At 40.0% G+C, this 19,732-nt stretch overlaps 1 protein-coding gene across 6 annotated transcripts in view; it reads left to right on the top strand.

The window, feature by feature from the left end:
* Smash (smallish) overlaps positions 1-18,536 on the top strand; it is a 172,304-nt gene extending 153,768 nt beyond the window's left edge. For 4 of the 6 annotated variants that reach the window (XM_076423906.1, XM_076423909.1, XM_076423908.1 and 1 more), the window contains 12 exons: positions 110-1,102; positions 8,473-8,790; positions 10,031-10,258; positions 11,588-11,949; positions 12,831-13,203; positions 14,463-14,519; positions 14,739-15,061; positions 16,096-16,336; positions 16,504-16,706; positions 16,799-16,971; positions 17,091-17,255; positions 17,714-18,536. In XM_076423906.1, coding sequence (XP_076280021.1) covers positions 110-1,102; positions 8,473-8,790; positions 10,031-10,258; positions 11,588-11,949; positions 12,831-13,203; positions 14,463-14,519; positions 14,739-15,061; positions 16,096-16,336; positions 16,504-16,706; positions 16,799-16,971; positions 17,091-17,255; positions 17,714-17,736 — 3,459 coding nt within the window. In that variant the 3' untranslated portion in view covers positions 17,737-18,536. The remainder of the gene's footprint in view (positions 1-109; positions 1,103-8,472; positions 8,791-10,030; positions 10,259-11,587; positions 11,950-12,830; positions 13,204-14,462; positions 14,520-14,738; positions 15,062-16,095; positions 16,337-16,503; positions 16,707-16,798; positions 16,972-17,090; positions 17,256-17,713) is intronic. The other 2 variants (XM_076423910.1, XM_076423911.1) reach the window with 2 other exon arrangements.
* Positions 18,537-19,732: the final 1,196 nt, after the last annotated feature.

Raw genomic sequence — 19,732 nt, 5'->3', positions numbered from 1 at the left:
ATATTCCGACTTTAAGGAGCAAACGACGATATACTGAACCTATTTAAGTTGTTCGGTTAAGGGACGTCACCGGCGATTCGATCTATCCAATAACTCTTTGGTTCTCTAGGGTACTGCTGACACTTCTGGAGAACTATCGACTAACAAATCACAATCGCAAGCTCACACAGAGGTTACTAACTCTCGCACACTTCGTTCCTGTCCCGCTACGTGTCGCCCGATCGTATACCAAAGTCCCAAAGTACCCCCGCGAAGAACTCCCCCGGAGACCCCACCCAAGCCAAAGTCATCTGCACCCAAAGAGCTGTCCGATGCCAAAGCAGAATCTCAGGCAACCAAAGAAACGAACGCATCGTCGAGTTCCGAGCTTCTCGCGGAGGAGCAAGATTGCGTTATCGACGAAAAAGCGGACTCGACTATGGTCCTTAGTTCATTAACATCGTCGTTAGATTCGAGTTTGATGAAAGAGAGCTGTCCTGCGTCGCCCGGCAGGACAGTGACCGTTCCAACGACCTTGCAGTTAGAGTCCAACGCTACCTCAGCCTTCTCTTCCACGAAGGAAGCCATGAAGACCACGCCGGTCACATCACCGCGATCGACATCCAAGATCCCTACTCCGTTCCCTCGAAAGACAATCAGCAGCAAATCGTCGCCGACGAGTTCCACATCCTCTCTGAGCCCGCCTGTCTCGCCTTCTTCACCGAAAGCACCGTCTGTCAAGTCGAGAACGTCGAACACGAAGAGTCCAAGTAGTCAGCTGTGTTCGCCTCAATTCCCAAAAGCTTCGGAGATACCTGTTCCTGTTAATTCCAATACGGCGTCGATCAATATTCCATCCGGCTCCTGCATACCGGTTCCAAGCTCACCCAGTCTAGAACAATCATCCGTGTCCTTCGCGAAACACCTTCCATCATCCCTTCCATCCAACACGAAACATCAGGTGACGGTGGGTGAAGAGACACTGGCTGCCGATAGACGCCGAACGGTGGTGGAAATTTGCGAAAAGGTGGTGGTACCTCAGGGCAAGACACCTACGACACCTCCAGCGACACCGTTCATCACCGTGGATCGCGTGGCGCACAAGCAGAGCCCAGCGACCGAGGTTAGGACCGAACAACAATCTAACTGTCCCTCGAGAAAGTAAAACAGCGCGGACAGTGACTCGCCTTTGGCTGTCTTCGCGTAGCGCGTTGTCTCTCGCCCCTCTTGTTAGACCTAGCTTCGTCTAACATCCATTAGATGTTGTACATAAGAATGGGCTTAGAACGGGCGCCCTGGTGGTGGGAAACACTCGGTTGATGAAAGAGTCCAGCTCAAAAATAGATACTGGTCCTCGATTGGAAGTTGTAGGTTTTGTACTCGAAATTCGTCCTTTTGCAAATCAATTTCACCCATTAAGAATATTTAAAATTAAGCAGTTATTTATTTAGATTGAATTATATATTTATTTAGACTGCGAGGGAAACATAAGACCCAATACTCAATTTGCTTCGATATGTTCATGAATTCGTAATTACTTTTAAGTAATAAAAATTCTTTATGTGTAAAAGATTGAAATTGATATGCAAAAGGGTGAATTTGAAGTGCTATAAACTTGTATTCTCCATCATCTTCCCCTAAGCTACCGTAGTTAGAAGCTGACCATAGTTACCAAATCATCGACTTGATATAATATTCTGCTAGTGTTCTAATGAGGATGCACAGACCTAACTAGACAAAAAGAATTTGTAACTTTAAATATTTTACTAAATAATTATTGAAATTTTTAAATATTCAACTAAATGCTTCTACTGAAGCAGTTTTATGTATGTTCACTTGTGTTGTGATAGTTGCTGTGAATTGGAGTTCGCACCTATGGTAGCAGGTATTTTTCATCAAAGGCTATGCACACGATAAAATGATTCTGGAAAATGATTTTCGCATCTCGAGCTCGATCAGGAAACCGAATCCCGCCACTTAGGACACCCAGATAATATAACCCGTCTTCGCCTGTCGCTTCCACACATATTTATTATCTTCCATTACGCACAAGTCTCGCTGGAAACGAAGGCGTGAGACCATAGCTAACGATGTAAATAGACGACGCAGGAGCAAAACGTATATAATAACCCCCAGTATCAAGTAGAATTAGATCAGGTAGCCGGAAACACGTAGTAGCCGAAGGTAAAAAACGGTACCGATTCGAGTAAAGTCAATAATCATGATGACTAGCGCGAATCTCGATGGCCTAATCGAACAGGACATCCATCTTCGATCTACGCAGTCTGTTCGAGGCGTTCCTTCGAACGTGAATTGAGACAGCAATTTTTTCGTTATCGCTTTCGTTGTTTTTCACGAGTTCACTCTGTGCAAACATTTCTATTCAATAATTTATAAATCATTTTTAATTACATACTAATTCTATTCTATTTATTCTCTCCCCCACCACAATAAAAATTAATAAGAACGTGTGTCATTCTAAAAATTCCAAAGGCTTTTACCAACCTTACATTTCGAATTCAAAATAACAGCGCCAAAATTTTGTATAATTCTTCCAAGTAGCACACCATTAAAAAGAATCTACCCCCAATGATTTGTAAAAATCGTTGTCTGAATTTAGTTGAGGAATGGGAAGCCGTGTGTGACATGCTGCGTGATCGATCGATAACTGCCTAATATTAAAAATCGTAGACGACATTGTGATAAGAAGAATGTGCGGAAAAAAACAATATAATGGCCATAAAGAAGGGAATCCGTTCGTACCATCGCAGTCAGGAATGCTCGAAGCTGAAACTTCATTTTAGATTATTAACTTGTAACCGATCTTGACGCGACTCGTCGACACTCGCGCGCGGATAACGGTCGATTCTAGGACTCAGGAGCTATGCGGTTAATGGAATATATAAAATTCACTGGGCAGAGAAGTTTATCGCGTCGTATTGCCATTGCGACGATGCAAATAGAATTCAGGTTTCGCCGAGGAAGGGATTTCGAAGTTACAGCGAAACGGGTTCGCCGATTGCTAAAAAAGCATGGGAAAAAGTGCCGATTTTCTATTCGGCGAGTCGACGCGAAACAAAACATCGCGAAAGAGTTACCGTCTCTCTCTGCCAGTACTGGGTTAGTCACGTGACATTGTGACACTCGTGGAAGGGGAAGGTAGAGCGTGGACACAAATCTGAATCTGGCGACTCTGTGAACTCGACTCATTTGTGCTTCGAGGAATCTCGATTTCGGACTCACCGAACAGCCAGTGTATGTAATCGAATGTTAGGTTAAAATTACATACGCGCACGAAGTACGCCGACGAATGTTTCTACCGAAATTTTCCATTCTGAACGCATCGATTTTACCACTGTCTTCGTCGTCGTGAATTGTTCGAAACAGAAGTGGAAAATCCGCTGACTATATTCGAAACGTCTGATCATAAATAAAGGGGAAATAGTATAAATTTTCAAATTGTATTTCAATGATTTGTCTTCCATCGAGCCGGCGAGCTAACGAATTCGTTCGATTTCCAAGAGTTGTACCAAAAGGACAATATGAGCGTCATATGATTTATTTTTTTTGTTTCATGCTGCTGCAACAACTCGGAACAAATATGAGAAAATCGGCAAAATGAGCAAACACGTTCGAATGATTCCTGGAAATCGAACCCACTCGTTTAGTAATAATCTGCAATCGATTTCTCGGGATCGACGCGCAAACGTTTGCGTTTCGCGGCGGATCGGAGATCGTCTTATCGTTCCCACGATGCGTGTCATCTTCAAACAACAGGTCGAAGTACGACACAGTTCGTGAAACAGCGGCAGACACGCCCGACGTGTTGTCCCCGTGACCTCTGGATCGGGGGTCGATCGAAACGACGTTTAATTATTAAAGAACTCGTATCTAGTCCGTCGCGATAGAAGTGCCCTGATTTGTTACGACCGCTCGCTGCATTGTCTTCGAGCTCTGGTAGTCGTTTCGTGATCTGTACGAGGTAAGAACCAAACTTAACCAGTCGGTTGATCGTTGAGAAAGTTTATTAATCGAATGTTTAAACTCCCGTGTGATCTCCCTTTTGACTATTAACCAAGAAGTGTAATTAATATCGAAGAGTTGATGACCCGTAGATCATCCATCATCGCTTCTTGTAGTGAAACGACTGATTTTTGATCGTTTACGATGTCAACTTTAATAGCGATTATAACAATAACTCTTCGCAGAGATGACGTAGGCATTTACTCCATCGTACTATACGCATAGCTTGTTTGAGGTAGCTACGTCGGCAACCATCAGCGTGCAAACTCAAGCAAACTAAAGCTCTCTTCCGCTGCAAGGAGGTAAGCCGGCGCTTTCAACTGCTCGAATTAGAGATAATCCCTAGATCCCCGTGTTTTCCCAACGATTGTTAGCTATCCGCTTATCGTCGGCGGAATTAGCCCTCGAACCAGGATTTTTATTTGTGCATGGCAGCAGAACCCACTTAGTACTGAGAACCTGCTCTTCATCTTTTTATAAACGCACAGACCTTGTGTTTCTCAATATTTTCTTCCTCCCACTTACGTATGCTTTGCACATACCGTGGAACGAAAAAGTGAAATTTCGCATTCTTGGAAAATTGTAATTTCGTCGAAAACAATCGCACAGCAATAAATTTGGATTTATTTTCAAGCTTAGACATTCCTCTTTCGCACCCCACTGTCGAAAGCACTGCCATCTCATGGTGGATGAATAGCACGTAATAAATAGACAGCGAATATTTATAGAAAATAAACATTTTTTATTCTATTTTTTTGGAAATAGAAAATGATTTTCTTTCAAAATATGTTTTATAGGTTAAATATAATATAACAGTGCTTTTAAATTCCTCTAATGTTTCTACTGTTTCAAATTACACCTACTCAATTCTGCCGCAAACGCATAAAATCCGCTGTATAGCAATAAATGTCTAGGAATCGTGACTAAAACAATAATAAGAATAATTTTGAAATTGGAAAGTCGTCATCTAAAATAACGTTCGTACGTTCCGTACAGTTTGGTGCAATTCACACAGCCAACCGGTTACTTAAGAAGTCGTTAGTCGTGTTATTTTCACCCGCACATTGTTGTATGGTAATTAAGCGCACAACTGTTATTAACGCACGTCGTGTAGACACACGAAGAGACAAGCTTGATGACGGCTCGGCAACTTCCGGTGACATAAAAGTAACCTGACACATCGCGCCGCGCCGCGATCAAATTGTCATCGCGGTCCTTATTACTTCCTCCGCGAAACTTTTTCGGATGTTCTGTTCGTTTGTGATGTTTCATTTTGCAATTGCATTTTTCTCGTATTTCCCAACAACACAGAAAGTTCAAGTAGCTAAGATAACTCAGCGCGAAGCAAGCAAATTACATAATTCGTGCAGACTTTGTATGCCTTCGTAGTTGATCGCGTTAGAAATCGGGATTAACAATGGTGATATTCGAGAAGCACGTGTTCTGACGAAACTCGAAAGTTCACTTTCTTCTTTTTTACTTTCAAGTTCAGTGCCACTGGCAACTTTCCTCGGATCTTTATCTTTGCCCTGACAGAAGATGTAATTCATCAAAACGTTTAGAAAATTCGCAAACTACGTAATTAAAATGGATCTCGTATTATCCACGTCATTCTACGTGGTACACAATTATTTTTCGGGAGTTGAAAATCGATATATTCGATCACTTATAGTTACAGTAAACGAATCTATGAAAACTCGAATTTGTATAAACATTCATAGTAGATCTACGTTTACTCAGTTTCTCATTCTGACATTTACTCAGTCTGGCAGCTCATTCTGATTACGTTAGCAAAAAGTTTTTCTTGATTTCCTAATATATTTGTATCATAATCGTTAACAGAAGACTTCTCAAGTGGTAAAACTATTAACATGTTACACGTGAGAAATAGAGGATCGCAGTTATAGATATCAATTACAAAATTGCTACAAGCGAAACTGGAGCAGTTTGCAATTGCGAATTCAGTTCCCGGCGCACCCGTGGATCTAGATAAACGCTATCATTATTACCAAAAGATCTTATCTCTGTTTGCTTGCTCACACTTTCGTCAGTAGACGGCAATAGCACATGAGATCATATTTTTTACAACTTGTTTACCCTTTTTTTTTAAACGAATTTGTTTGTTTTATTGTCGTAACGGTTCACATGACACAGTACACAATTTTTTTCGATTGAAGTTTGTCAGCTATGAACGAATGTTTCGTTTCATGTGTTCCATTCCGCACAGATTGTGCAAAAAGATTTATAGCGGCAGTCATGCATGAACGCCGGTGCATCGATGTCTATCGAAAACATGGTGAACATAAAAAAAAAAAACAATAGACAAGCTGAAAGAGACCCCGTAGAATGCAAAATAATCTTCCATCCGAAACCGCAGTTGCCACTCAAGTTGTTATTCGAAATCCAGTGTTTCTCAAGCTTCGTTCCCCCCGTTATAGTTATCTCCTTTTACATCTCCTTAATTCAATGTGCAATGTTGATTTCAATCGTTATTTTCTGGCCCGACAGAAGACTATCGTTCACGAGGGGATAATGAAGTGTGCATGGGAATACGTGATTATTGTTTTGCCGCACAAAACGCTTTTGTTGGTGTCTGCCATGCATGAGAGTGTTTGCGATCATCACTTGGAGAAAAGTATAGTTACGGATGTGAGCGGTATCTTTCGGACGAACTGTGATGCTTTCCAAAAATTTAGTGTTGTTCGAAAATATTTTCTGCCCATCAATCCACAAAATATGAATAAACTTGATTCACATCCAGGCCCGATAATGTACTTGTGGTGTGAATATTTCTGAGAAGATAGCTTACATCCAACTATTTGAAACAATACAATCATCTGACTCAAAAGTGTTCGCAAAATTAATTTATCGTCGCACCACAGATTTTACGTGACAAGTGTGAATGTGTAACAATTGTTGAGTTCATTTTTTCAAATTAATCGACGAACTCATTGCCTAATTTCTGTAAGCAGATACAGACGTGATCGAGGATTAAGCGTCGAATGATTTTGCTTTTTCATTGCATGCTTCACGAACATAGTAAAGAAATCGAGCCGACTCCTTATGACCGACAATATCGAATATACATATATGGTCATAATTATGAAAGTGGTCTAAGTAAAAATTAAATGAAGAAATGAGTTTCAGTTATTTTACATAAACTACTAAAACAACCTAGATTACAAACTAAATTAATTCAATGTAATTTGTATAAGTGCTTGTTATTTCCACATTATATTGAATTCATTTAGTGTTAATATCCATTTCTTTTAAATATCTCGAAACAAGAAATATATGACTCAGACCACTTGCGTAATTATGGGCACATATAACGTTTCAATTAGTAATATCGGTCTTTTTTATGGCTTATCATTTTTACCACATTTTTATTTGTACTGATAATTCGTATAAGTCCGTGGTTTAATCCTGGCTTGGGTAACTAATGCTCAAGAGTCGATGACGTAGAATCGACTACCCCCACCCGACCGGCCAGCGCGAATCGGTCTGTCGCGGCAGTTACGGACCTGTCCTTTCTACGTCATCGACTCTCGGAGCACCAGTTGCCCAGACTTGGTGTAATTGACGGTATGCAGTGAGTTTTCGGCTGCGGGGTCGTGTTTACACGCGCTGTCCTCTTCTACGTTCGACGCGGTCACAAAAAAATAGAACCACAAGAAACAGCTCGAACCCGACGATTTTCTTATTGTTAGATCAAGGCTTTACTGTATAGTCAATATGAAGCAGTTTATATGGCAACAAACGCAGGTAATACTGTAAATTGCTTCAGTATATAAAAATGTTCTACCTAAATTGCAACATACCTGAACGAAATACAAATTTATTTTCTGTCTAAACACGTTCAATGTTTAATAATATTTTTACCGCTGTAAATTACACCTATTCATTTCTGCCACAAATGCATAAAATCTAACGATGACATACAGATAAATTGCAATGATCGAATAAGAAAAAAGAAGACTGAAAAGTGAGATCGAATATAAATAACGAGTACCATTGTCTACGCTAGTTACACTGTTCTCCATCATGCTGCATCCTTTTCATAACGCACCGGGAAAAACACATTGCTCAAAACAATTAAAGAAGCAGCCGCAGCTGCGGCAGTTCACACGGCATAAAATTTCTGGATGCAATCATCGTTTCCATTGGATAGTTGCCTTGAGTTCAAATTTTTTCACTTGAACTTTTCAATTTGTTTCGAATATTTTTTTAGTGTTTTAAGTTTGACATTCAGTTTTGTAACGATATTGTCGAGCATAAAGGGTCGCAATTAACGAAAGGTCGATCACGATCGTGGCCCGGTCAAGTTTGAGAAACCCTGCCCAGACCAGGCAAAGCACGACTATGTCGATTTGCATAGAATGTGGCGTTGCAAAATTCGTGGCGGTGCTAGCCGCAAGCCCAGTTCCGTACGGCATGGCAGAAGCAATAACGCAGTGCTCGTCTCTACAGGAACCGATCGTTATCGAGAAAGCGGACGAAGAGGAGGCAGCGACGATTTGCCAGCCGAGCCCGCCTTTGCCAGTCGAACACGAAGAGCACGAGGAAAAGGAAGCGACGATGAACGGGAAGATCATCGAGGCTTTCGAGCCAACGTCGCGAAAGTTGATCGAGGAGTCAATCGACGCGCACGATGCACCTGAGACCACCGAGACCGCGAACATCATCCCTGCGCCTGAACGACCGACGACCTTGACCTTCGCCAACCAAGAAATCGGCACGCTGGACATGATCAACATCCTCAGCCCGATGTCTCCCATCTCGAAGCAGGTAACCGATCATTTTCCCAACTTTTTCTTTTATTCCAGCACGTTTTCGATTTACACTTCCAATGTGTCATGTGTTGCAAAGAGGAAGCTTTAATCTTCGAATCTATGTTACATAGTTTCATTTACGTGAAAAGTTTTCGAGAGTTTTTGGAGACGTTTCAATTTGCAGAATTTTTTAAGAAAAATTAGTCTTCTGACAGAGTGGCATATACATACATATGTACTTCCAGTGTGTCATGTGTTACAAAGAGGCTTTAATTCATTAACGAGATAAGTGCTTTGGAAGTTTTTGGAGACGTCCGAATTTGCAGAATTTTTTAGGAAAAATGAGTCTTCTGATAGTGAGGCACTGGGATAACAATTTAGTTTGTTTCCTAATTTTTAATGACACAGATTTCATCGGTTTGTTTTCGATCACTGTCGAGAGCACAGTTAACATTTGCACTGTTATTGGCGCCAGAAAATTAGTCGTTGCGACACCTCGAACATTTTTCTATAACTGACTCGTGACTGTCTTTATCTTCTGTTTAACTTGTATCATTGTGTATTCAGGAATTTTTTCCAAACAGAGTCGTTCAATGACGTGGTTTCAAAACTGTGATAGCGAGTATATAAGAGTGGATTATTCAACTCAGTCCAATATGAAATAACAAATGACTACGAGTCGTGAGGTTATTCTATTAAGAAACTTTGTCACATAACACTGTGTACGCAGTTCTCTTTCGTTCGTATTTTTGTCAAACACAGTCATGAAATTAAACACGGAAAGTTTTTTCTCTAATAATCAGGCAGGCTACAGACGTCAGGTATCTGATTTCTACTAATTAAACTTCCTTTGAGAACTTCGGCTAGTGAAAGTGCAAAGCATTGTTCTGTAGTTAATAAGGTTTTCATGAAAAGCAATTTAATTAATTTAATAAAATCTGCCACGTAGGAACCTTCAGAATTTAAACAAAGGCCGATTCATAGATTTATGGGAAGTGAGACTGCGTTTTGGAAACGTTTTCTGGCCTGTCAGACTGACATTTAACAGTTTCATCACGAACAATTCATGTTCAGTATATTCAAAATTTATTTAATATTTATCAAATTCGTTCAAAATTCATCAAACTCATTCAAAGTTTACCAAATTCATTCAAAATTTATCGAATTCATTCAAAATTCATCAAACTCTTGCCTTGTCTCTCTCCATTTAGTGAAGACTACTAGATTTCTAACTAATTGGTTTTCTTCTATTACAGATCTTGCCGCTGAACCTCTCCAGCGACGAAGAGATTGTTACTGGTCTGGCATTTCCCCTTGGACCACCTACTAGTGTAGAACCTCCAAAGGAGAAACCACCGCCACCACCTGTGGATGTCAGTGACGAAGAGAGTCTCCCGATAGAACCCTTGAAGAGATTAAACTCTACCCGCAGGATCAAGAAAGAATTGCGCACGAGGCGTTCCGATTTCCTTGGAATTGAAGGGGTGAGTAATCATCTATCCCCTAAAACGTAACCCTTAAGTGGTTCAATGTTTACTCAGATTATGAGGTTACTTTATGACCTTTCTAAAATTTTCTATAAATTTTCTAAAACACCTTTGAGTACATAATTCAAGAAATGATGATCTATTGAAAAAATAATCTGCCACTTAAAATCATTTATTTGGCAAAGTACTTAATTTCCATAATTCTCAGCAACCACTTATTAACACTAAACCTACCGAGCACTAAAACTCTATTTATTTAGATTTTGTGCAATTTTTATTGCAATATGTGCTTGGATAAAGAAGTTTATCGAATCAATTTCCATGTAAGCAACATCATAATTTCAATAATTCTAAGATGAAAAATATCAAACCGGTCATTTGACCGACAGTGGTAGGTTTAGCGTTAAAATAACAATCTAAAGATTGTTCTGATATTTTCTACAACTTGTTGGATACCTCGGTAAAATACGATCGTTTATCATCAAGCATTTTTCAACCGGTATCTAGTTCCATCTAGAATTTATATTGGAACTTTTCCGGCGTAAAAGTCGGCACATTCTTTTCCGCTCGTATTTCTCTGCTTGTCGTTTCTTCTCACGCGTTTCCACCACTTCGACAACTTTCACTTGTTTCCGGAAGCCAACGTGCTCCATAGTAATGTAGTGGATGTCGGTACACCCGCGTTTAGCGTTGCGAAAGATGGTATCGTCGCCGTAACATCGTTTAATGATATTAATTGGAGCACGTGAATGGATTTACGTAACGCACAATAACACTGGTATACGTTCGAATGAATGACAGAATGAAATTCGCAACTGGGTTAGTTGGCTAGGATACCTCGACGTGCGGAAGCTACATTCACAGTATATTCATCATCACTAGACTCCGGATCTTTATGCAAACTAAAAACTTTCTACCTGAATAGCAACACAAAAACTGGACTGAAATAAAAATATAATTTCTTTCTTAAAATGTTTAACAGATTGAAAATAATACAACAGTAGTATTAAATTTGTCTAATGTTGTTGCTGTTTAAAACTACACCTACTCATTTTTGTCATAAATGCATAAAATCCGCAGTCTAATCGTCACAGCGTTTATGGAGCGCTAAAAGTGACTATTTTACATTACTTTATAGAAATAAGAAGATTGCGTACATTTACTCACACAGTCATCAGAAAAAAATATTCAACTTTACTCAAAGTCTCCAAGTAATGCTTAGACATGCTCTGTACACAAGAAGATTGTGTACATTTACCCCCAGTCATCAGAAAAAAAATATTCAACTTTATTTAAAGTCTCCAAGTAATCAACATTGTGTTGCAGGTGAACGATGACGATCTAGAGCGGGAGCTAACCTTGACGAAGCCGCCAGACATGGCGGCGATTCTCGCGGAAGAGAGACGCATCGAGCAGCTTCATCGTCGTTCTTACGACACCGACAGCAACTACGAGCAGGATTCCAGCCACGAGAGAGACTCTGGTGTGGAGTTAGGCCACGCCGAGGACTGGGCGAAGCAGCCAGTTAGCCCGGACATGTCCCAGCACAGTCGTCAAAGCAGCGAGCCGTTCGGCGCGAGCGTGACCTCGTCCGAGGAAGACGAGATCTCGAAGAAAGAACGGGAGATCATCGAGGTCCTCGAGAAAGAGGAGCAGTGGCGGTACGGGAACAATTGCGAAATGAACAGGTAGGAATTCACCGTGACAATTTCACTGATCAATGGAGGGTCTAAGGGTCCTATCTATCGGTTCGGTTCGGCTCGACGTCGCTTCTCCTATCGGACCGGCTGGTACACAATTTTCTTCTCCAGTTTACTATCGGGGATTAGTGCGATGCGGTGTTCTCTCTCTCTCACTCTCGAAATTTCATTGTTTGGGCTTTTTGGTTTGTTTTTATTATTTATACGGTGTATCCAGGTATTTACACATTTATTTACACGGTATGCGCTCCTCCGAACCCTTTCGTAGCGACACCTGCTCGAGCGTTCTTTGACGAAGACACGTTTCTCTGCTCGTAATATCCGTAGCTACGACTGGAGAAACTTTGGGTGGCGGTTTTCTTTGGAAGCTCATTAGCTTGTGTGTTAATAACAGCAAGTTCCGTTGTGTTACGAATGTGTCCTAGGAAGTGGCGACGACGCGTCACAAAACTGTGTTTCTAATGCTACTGTGTGTTCAATTAGCCGGGTCAGTAGAGCTCTCAGATTCTAGATTGACGCGTTCCACGCTATTCCGACGACACTACTATCTCTAAGCGTGTTTTGTATGTATATAAATATATCTATATAAAGTTATATTGAATCTGTATGGCGAGATCAATGTACAAAAAGAAACGGTTATGAATAAAATAAAAACACTTTTACTTTGAAAAACACTGATGGTCCTTTCCTACCGCTTTTACTATCACTGTCGCTATTCACAATTGCGTTCACACTCCTCTGGTATCGGTCGCGGCTACCTTTCTCCATTCATTGACTTGCCAGCCTCTGTATATACAAAACAAACAGACAAACAAACGAAACAGTAAGCCTCGTTAAGTCGAGTAATCGAGACATTCATCACAAAACAGTGACTTGGGAGAGAAATTGGCGCACAAGCTGCGCAAACTTGAAGAGGAGAAGATGCAGCTGGAGCGAGAACGAGCTCAGGAAGCGGTCCTTCGGCGACAGGAGGAGACCATGAGGAAGAACGAGGACAACATTCGTAAGCAGGAGGAGGCGTTGCGAAAACAGCAAGAGGAAACAGCGAGGCAACAGGAAGCGGCGCGTGCCGAGACCGAGGCGAAACGCGCAGAAGAGAAGAGACAAGAGGAGGAACTGAGGGCGCAGGCGGAACAGCTGAGGATCCAAAATGAAATCGAGGAGGAAAGACGAGCCGCCGATGCTCGACGGAAAGAAGAGAAACGCATCAGGGCTATGGAGAGCCAAATCCGAGAGCAAGAGGTCAGTTACATTTCTTTTGTCAATTGCTTGCTTGCGATTGGTTTCTCTTCAAGTACGGTATTCTCTCTTAGCACGTTCACCGTGCTGTGAACATCTATTACTTATTTACTGTTCGTCCGCCAGATGATAATGAACTACAATAAACTTTCTCGTATCTCGATATCTAATCTAAAAATCTAAAGCGGGTCTTTATGCAAAATAAAAATTTTCTGCCTGAATTGCAACAAACTGGAGTAAAATAGTCAATAGGTTAAAAATAATATAACAGTATTTTGAAATTCTTCTAATGTTTTTACTGTTTTAACTTTTTGTAAGTTATATGCAAACATTATTGTTAGACTGCGGATCTTTATGCATTTATGGCTCCTGAACATTTTCAAGAAATGCTAGAATATAAAATTAAATAGAATTTTGTACATTTTTTATTTGTTTTAAATCCACAAAGGCTGTTTCCATTAAAAATAAGATTTTATTTCATTCCACTTTCTTCAAATTTGTCTACAAAAATTGGAAAATGCATAAACATCCGCAGTCTAATTATTATATTTAATACTTTTGCTACCGGCGTCTTTTTGGCATTCATAGTTACAACTAGACAGTGGATCGTTATGCAAAATAAAAATTTTCTAGCTGAATTACAACAAACTGGAGTGAAATAGAAATTAATTTCCTTTCTTAATATGTTTAATCGGTGAGAAATAATGTTACTGTATTTTTTAATTCTTCTAATGTTTCTACTGTTTTAAACGACACCCAATCATTGTTGCTACAAATGCATCAAATCCGCTGTCTACTAATCAACGAGCATTGCTCCCAAAATGTCCCGACTAAATTAATGAGCTTATTAATAAATAGAACGAGAGAATACTGTACTTGGTCGAAAATTTGCAGATATTGTTTTGTGCTAAATGTACAGCATTGCACAGATTTTCAGTCCACTTGTTCACTAATTTAGTCTATGCAGTGTGTAAGTCACCGTTTATGTCATCAGGGAACGCTTAGAATTTTTCAAAATGTTTTACTTGGATTTATAATTTAGTTTTACAGCGTCTAATACAGACGACTACAAAATTCAATTAAGACTGATATACTAGCGACAACGTAAGAAGTTCAATTAGAATCGATTTAGCTGAGAAGTGCTTGCATGTAATTTTTAGTCACGCTAACAAGCAAATATTTGATATCTGCATGCTGTAAAATCAGATTCGTTTGCACAGTAAAAAAACGTTAACGGGCGAATCGTTGATAATTATTCGCAGAACACAACATTGGTTGGTGCTGGGTTGAACGACGAAGAAGACGAATTTGCTTCTGGGGTAAGGGAACATCATTTTAAACCGTTTTTGTCTCGTTCTTCGACGCTTGCTTCTAACAAAAGCAGTTACCGAATTTGAGAATCCAGGCGTTTCAATTCAAAAAAACGATGCATATAAAAGAACAATACATTGTGAAGTGTACATAATTATAATACAAATAATTCCTTGCGAACAGAAACGAACGGATAGTAATCAAATATATATATATTGTTCGAGCAGGAAGTGCTCAGAGTGGAAAGAGAATTACTTCAATTGGAGCAGGAAGAATTGAAACGACAACGCAATAATTTGGCGTACCGCGAACAGAAGCAGCTGAAGCTGGCCGAACAATTGCAGGAACAATGGAAATCTTTACAGGACGTTGCGCACACCTCCGCGAATAATATCCAACAATACAAGAATCAGCCACCGGTGAATTACAGGTCATCGATGCCAAATCTTCAGCTGCAAGACGTGCAAAGAAGAAGACCTCCACCCCCGCCGATACCGCCGGCGAAGCCATTGCGTTTGATCGAGCACAGACAAAGAGACGTCACCATTAGGTAATCACGTTATCCTATATATTCATTATATCGCAATCTCCGCAATAAATGCGCAAAATCCGCAGTCGAAACGCAATTTTCTCAATGGTCTTACTTTTTTATTACGTACTGCAAACATTATTACATTTAACACTTTTCCTACCGGTGTCTTTTTGGCATTCATAGTTACAACTAGATGGCTGATTGTTATGCAAAATAAAAATTTTTTAGCTAAATTACAACGAGCTCAAGTGAAATAGAAATTCATTTTCTTTCTTAATATGTTCAATAGGCGAAAAATAATGTTACAGTATTTTTTAATTCTTCTAATGTTTCTACAGTTTTAAATTACACTCTTAATTTACATATCTTACACATTTTAACCATGCATATACGCATTGCTAAAATGTGCGTTTAACGAAACTTCGTTCTTGAGGGAAAGGAAACGCCGAAAGAGGACACGGTTATGTCAGCGCTTAAACAATCGATTCACAGCAGGAAATGCAAATTAGAAGTGGAACACACGCACCACCATTGATCGCGTCACTCAATTTCCTGCTATAGCTTTCCGCTTTGTTGCGCGCGGTGAAACATTTTCTGGCTAGGTGACGTGCTCTTTCAATGACTGTGGTCCTCAGTTGCAATTTGGTCATTCTTACCGTGCATTTCTCACTCCGGCACTGCAACTCTTTAGAGATTTTGCGAACCAGACGTTTTATCCCATACCCAGTATTAAAAGTTACACATTAAATTAAATAAAGCTGCACATGAATTAAATACGTACAAGTTTAATATATCAATTAAGATACGATATACTGAACACGAATTGATTGCTAAATAAAACGTTTACGCATCACGTAAAAGGCAGTTAAATAGAAATTTCCATCTTCTTAATATTTAATGAATTCATAATATCCGCCATCCAAATACGAATATAATTTAGATAACGATTTTCACAGACTAAATGCATGTGCTAAATATGGACAAGTGAAGAAAATGTCACTGTGCTTCAAGTGTTTTGCTAATGATCAACGGTGATTTGTTAACATGAACAGGAACAGCAGAATACCATCCGCGGATTCGATTCCGCAACAAGTGGACGCATCTTTGCGGCACAGTGCATCGGTGACGACGCTTTCGAGCCACGCTGGTCAACAGATGAGCAGACAAACGTTGCAGGCACTGAGTGCAGTTCCTCGGCCGAGGATCGTTCAAAGTGACCAGTGGGTTCAAAGAAGAAAGAGCGATGTGCCGCGAGGCGCCCACGACTTGAACTACCAGCATTGGTTGATACAGGTGAGTCTCGAGGTTCTACTTGTCTCGGAGTAGTATTTTAACCAAATGATAGTTTCATCCACGTGGGTTAATAACGTACAACTATAAGCGAGTTGTGACTCCAGATGTTATAACCCAACAAAGAGGATGATAAAGTATATTGCTGATGCCGTAATGTTATGTTGCAGGAAGCGGAACAGAGGAGGATTAGCGAGAAAAATCAGCGATCACCAGCGCGGAAATCTCAGATGCATGTAACAGGAACGTCCGTTCCGTATGCTATGGCCCCGACGAGAACGGACAGTAAACCATTACCAGACTCCATTATACAAACTCTCACGCAGAGAGTGCAGAATAGAGTGCAAGAAAAGCCTCTACCACCAAGAAGAAGGTAAATAACGAAGTCCCAAGTTTAACAGCTTGGAGAAGAATTAGATTGAATACAGTCGTGATTTTGACGCATCGCTTTTTGTTTACTTTCAGGCTAGAACACAGCACCAGTCACGAACATTTAACCGCGTTGCAGCATCAGTCTCCGCAGCATGTTCTCCAGCAACAGAAGCCAGCACAACCGCCCCCGATGAATCCCGAAAGTCAGGAGAAAATGTTGAGCGTCAGCGGGAAGAAGAAATGCTCGCATTGCGGGGACGAATTGGGTACGGAACAAATGGACTGTTTAACAATAATATTCATTATTAGTGAACGAAGACTAGAATATAGAATTTAGTATCTAATTATCTAATAATATTCGTAATTGTTGTTTTTATGTTCTCAGGTCGAGGAGCAGCAATGATCATCGAAAGTTTACGGCTGTTTTACCACATGGAGTGTTTCAAATGCTGTGTGTGTCATGTGCGACTCGGTGACGGACTAATGGGAACAGATGTGCGCGTTCGAAATCACAAGCTCCACTGCCATAACTGTTACTCCAGTGACGACGGTATCTACACTTAGCCTACACTTTCAGTATATTAAATTGATTCATAAATGAGAAGTTGTAGTTTTTCAAAACAGCGAGATTTACGAATGTTAAATATGCAGGGTGTCCCATCTATAGCGAATCACTCGAATATCTCTGAAATTATGAATCACATCGAAAAATGTTTTAAACAAAAGTTGTATGGTTTGTAAGTAGACTAGAGGGGATATGAAGCTCGCTTTTAATTTTCTTAATGTGAACACGTATTTCCTAATACACCGAAAAACCATTAGTTTAGAAAATATTTGATTATTCTATATTCGAGTAGCTCACTTCAAATGGGACACCCTATAAGTAGGTCTCGAGGTATAACAGTTCGGAAAGCCGCAATTTATTTAAGGACTGACTGTCCTGAAACTATTTACTGTCGAACAGTTCGGTTGAACAATATTAACACGAACATCCTCTAACTGTTCCAGGTGTCAAGTTCAGTTGCGTGTGAGACCCGAGAGTAGGACTACGCTGACTAACTTGAATATAGCATCTTCGGGCTATATTTTCTAAGTTATAGTTATTTAACTGTCGGTAGCGCGCGACCGCGACACCAACAATTTCTCTCATTCTGTAAATAAACTCTGACGGATGGAACGAACGTCTTCTGACGTTGTTTCTCCCGTCACACAACAATCGAACCGCGGAGCCTCGTGATTTCAATGTAACACACCGGTTTGTTTTCATCGACTAAACGTAGGACGTAGCGCGAACGTGTAAATAAACGTGTATTTATGTAATTAGCGTAAAGATAGGGAATTTAATGGAGCGACGAATCACAAGGCAGCCATCGCTGTCCGTTAGCAATGATTTAGAGTAATATCGGCATGAGTTCACTGTACATTTTTGTATCATAGTTATCCCGTGGTATTTATGAGAGATCCCTGATGCGCGACAGCTATAATTACGAAGCCACTTGTTTCGTCCATCTTGCTACAAACTGTTTTCCTCCTCGAGAAGCTTCTTCATGAACGCTTGGCAATTAGTAGACTCCTTTATCAATCAGATCGAACGATCGTTTCTTTCTCTATAAATGATCGTTTAGATTTCTAGTTGACTATTGCGCGAAGTACAGTGATTCACTGTAGCTGCATAACAGGATGCGATTTCTTCTTTTATCTCTTGGCTCGAATGATCGACGCGTTGTCGCGTCGAACGTTACTTAACTATTGTGAAATATTGTATGATACGGTCTCGTGTTATTACAACATGTAATTTTATATTATCGAGAATAAATGTTTATTATAGCGACTATATGCCCTACTTCTTTCCATAGACGCGAGTATCCTCTTTACAGCTGGACGACCATGGTCTCTAAGAGTGATTCACAAGAGGTAAATATTGCAAATTACGGTTGGTTACGGATGGTTAGAACAGTAACTGAAAAAGCACGCACAATGATTAGTGGTGCTGATTTGAATAAAGTATTTTGGGGCGAGGCAGTTCTCACTGCTACGTTTTTAATTAATCGAACCCCAACTAAAGCTTTAAAGGTAAATAAAACACCATTTCAATTGTGGCATGGTAAAAAGCCCAAAGTTAAATATTTAAAGATATTCGGGTCTACCGTATACGTTCATAGCAAATTTGGAAGAACCAAGTTCGATGAGAAATCATCGAAAGGTATTCTAGTTGGTTATGAACCAAACGGTTATAAAGTATGGGACGTGAGAACTGGTAAATTTATGGTAGTCAGGGATGTGATAATTGATGAAGTCAATTATTTAAAAACTGGTCCAGAAATGAGGATGGAAAGGGATAATGCTGGTCCCGGAAATAAAACTGATGCATCTGACATATGGTCAAAATCAGTAAAATTGAATGAAAAGCCTCATAAATCTGATAATGATAAATCAGATATATCAAAGTCGAGTACAATTCCTGAAAAGAAATTAGGAGATGAACCTAATGAATCTGTAATAGAAACAGATACGCACGAAAAGTCACTATCTCAATCACATAATAAGTCAGATGTCTTTTCTGTTTTTAAAGATTTTGTTGCAAAGAGTGAATCTCATTTTAATTCAAAAATCGTAAATTTATATTCTGATAATGGTAGAGAATATTTATCAAATGAGATGAAGGACTATTGCGTGCAAAAAGGTATTAGTTACCATTTAACAGTTCCACGTACCCCTCAATTGAACGCTGTTTCAGAACGTAGTTCTGAACGTGCGAGTAATGCAAATTACAGCTCGTAAACGTAAAAATAGGACTTCTTAAGGCGATCGCGGCCTAGATTGATTTTTTATCCAGCACTTTTGACTACTGAAAAACTCACTGAAGGTGGTACACTCGTTTCCGATAAGATAAAAGATCAATCTAGGTCGCAGGCGCCCTCAAAAGTTCTGTTTTTACGTTTACGAGGCGCAATTTGCATTATTCGGCAGTATGTAACGGTCGCAGCTTTATGCTTTCGAATAATGCCAATTACGGCTCGTAAACGT

The sequence above is a fragment of the Lasioglossum baleicum genome, chromosome 5 (assembly GCF_051020765.1).
Source record: "Lasioglossum baleicum chromosome 5, iyLasBale1, whole genome shotgun sequence".
In the NCBI taxonomy this organism is placed as follows: domain Eukaryota; kingdom Metazoa; phylum Arthropoda; class Insecta; order Hymenoptera; family Halictidae; genus Lasioglossum; species Lasioglossum baleicum.
The sequence above is the reverse complement of the archived record's forward strand: the minus strand, read 5'-3'. Positions and strand labels throughout refer to the sequence as shown.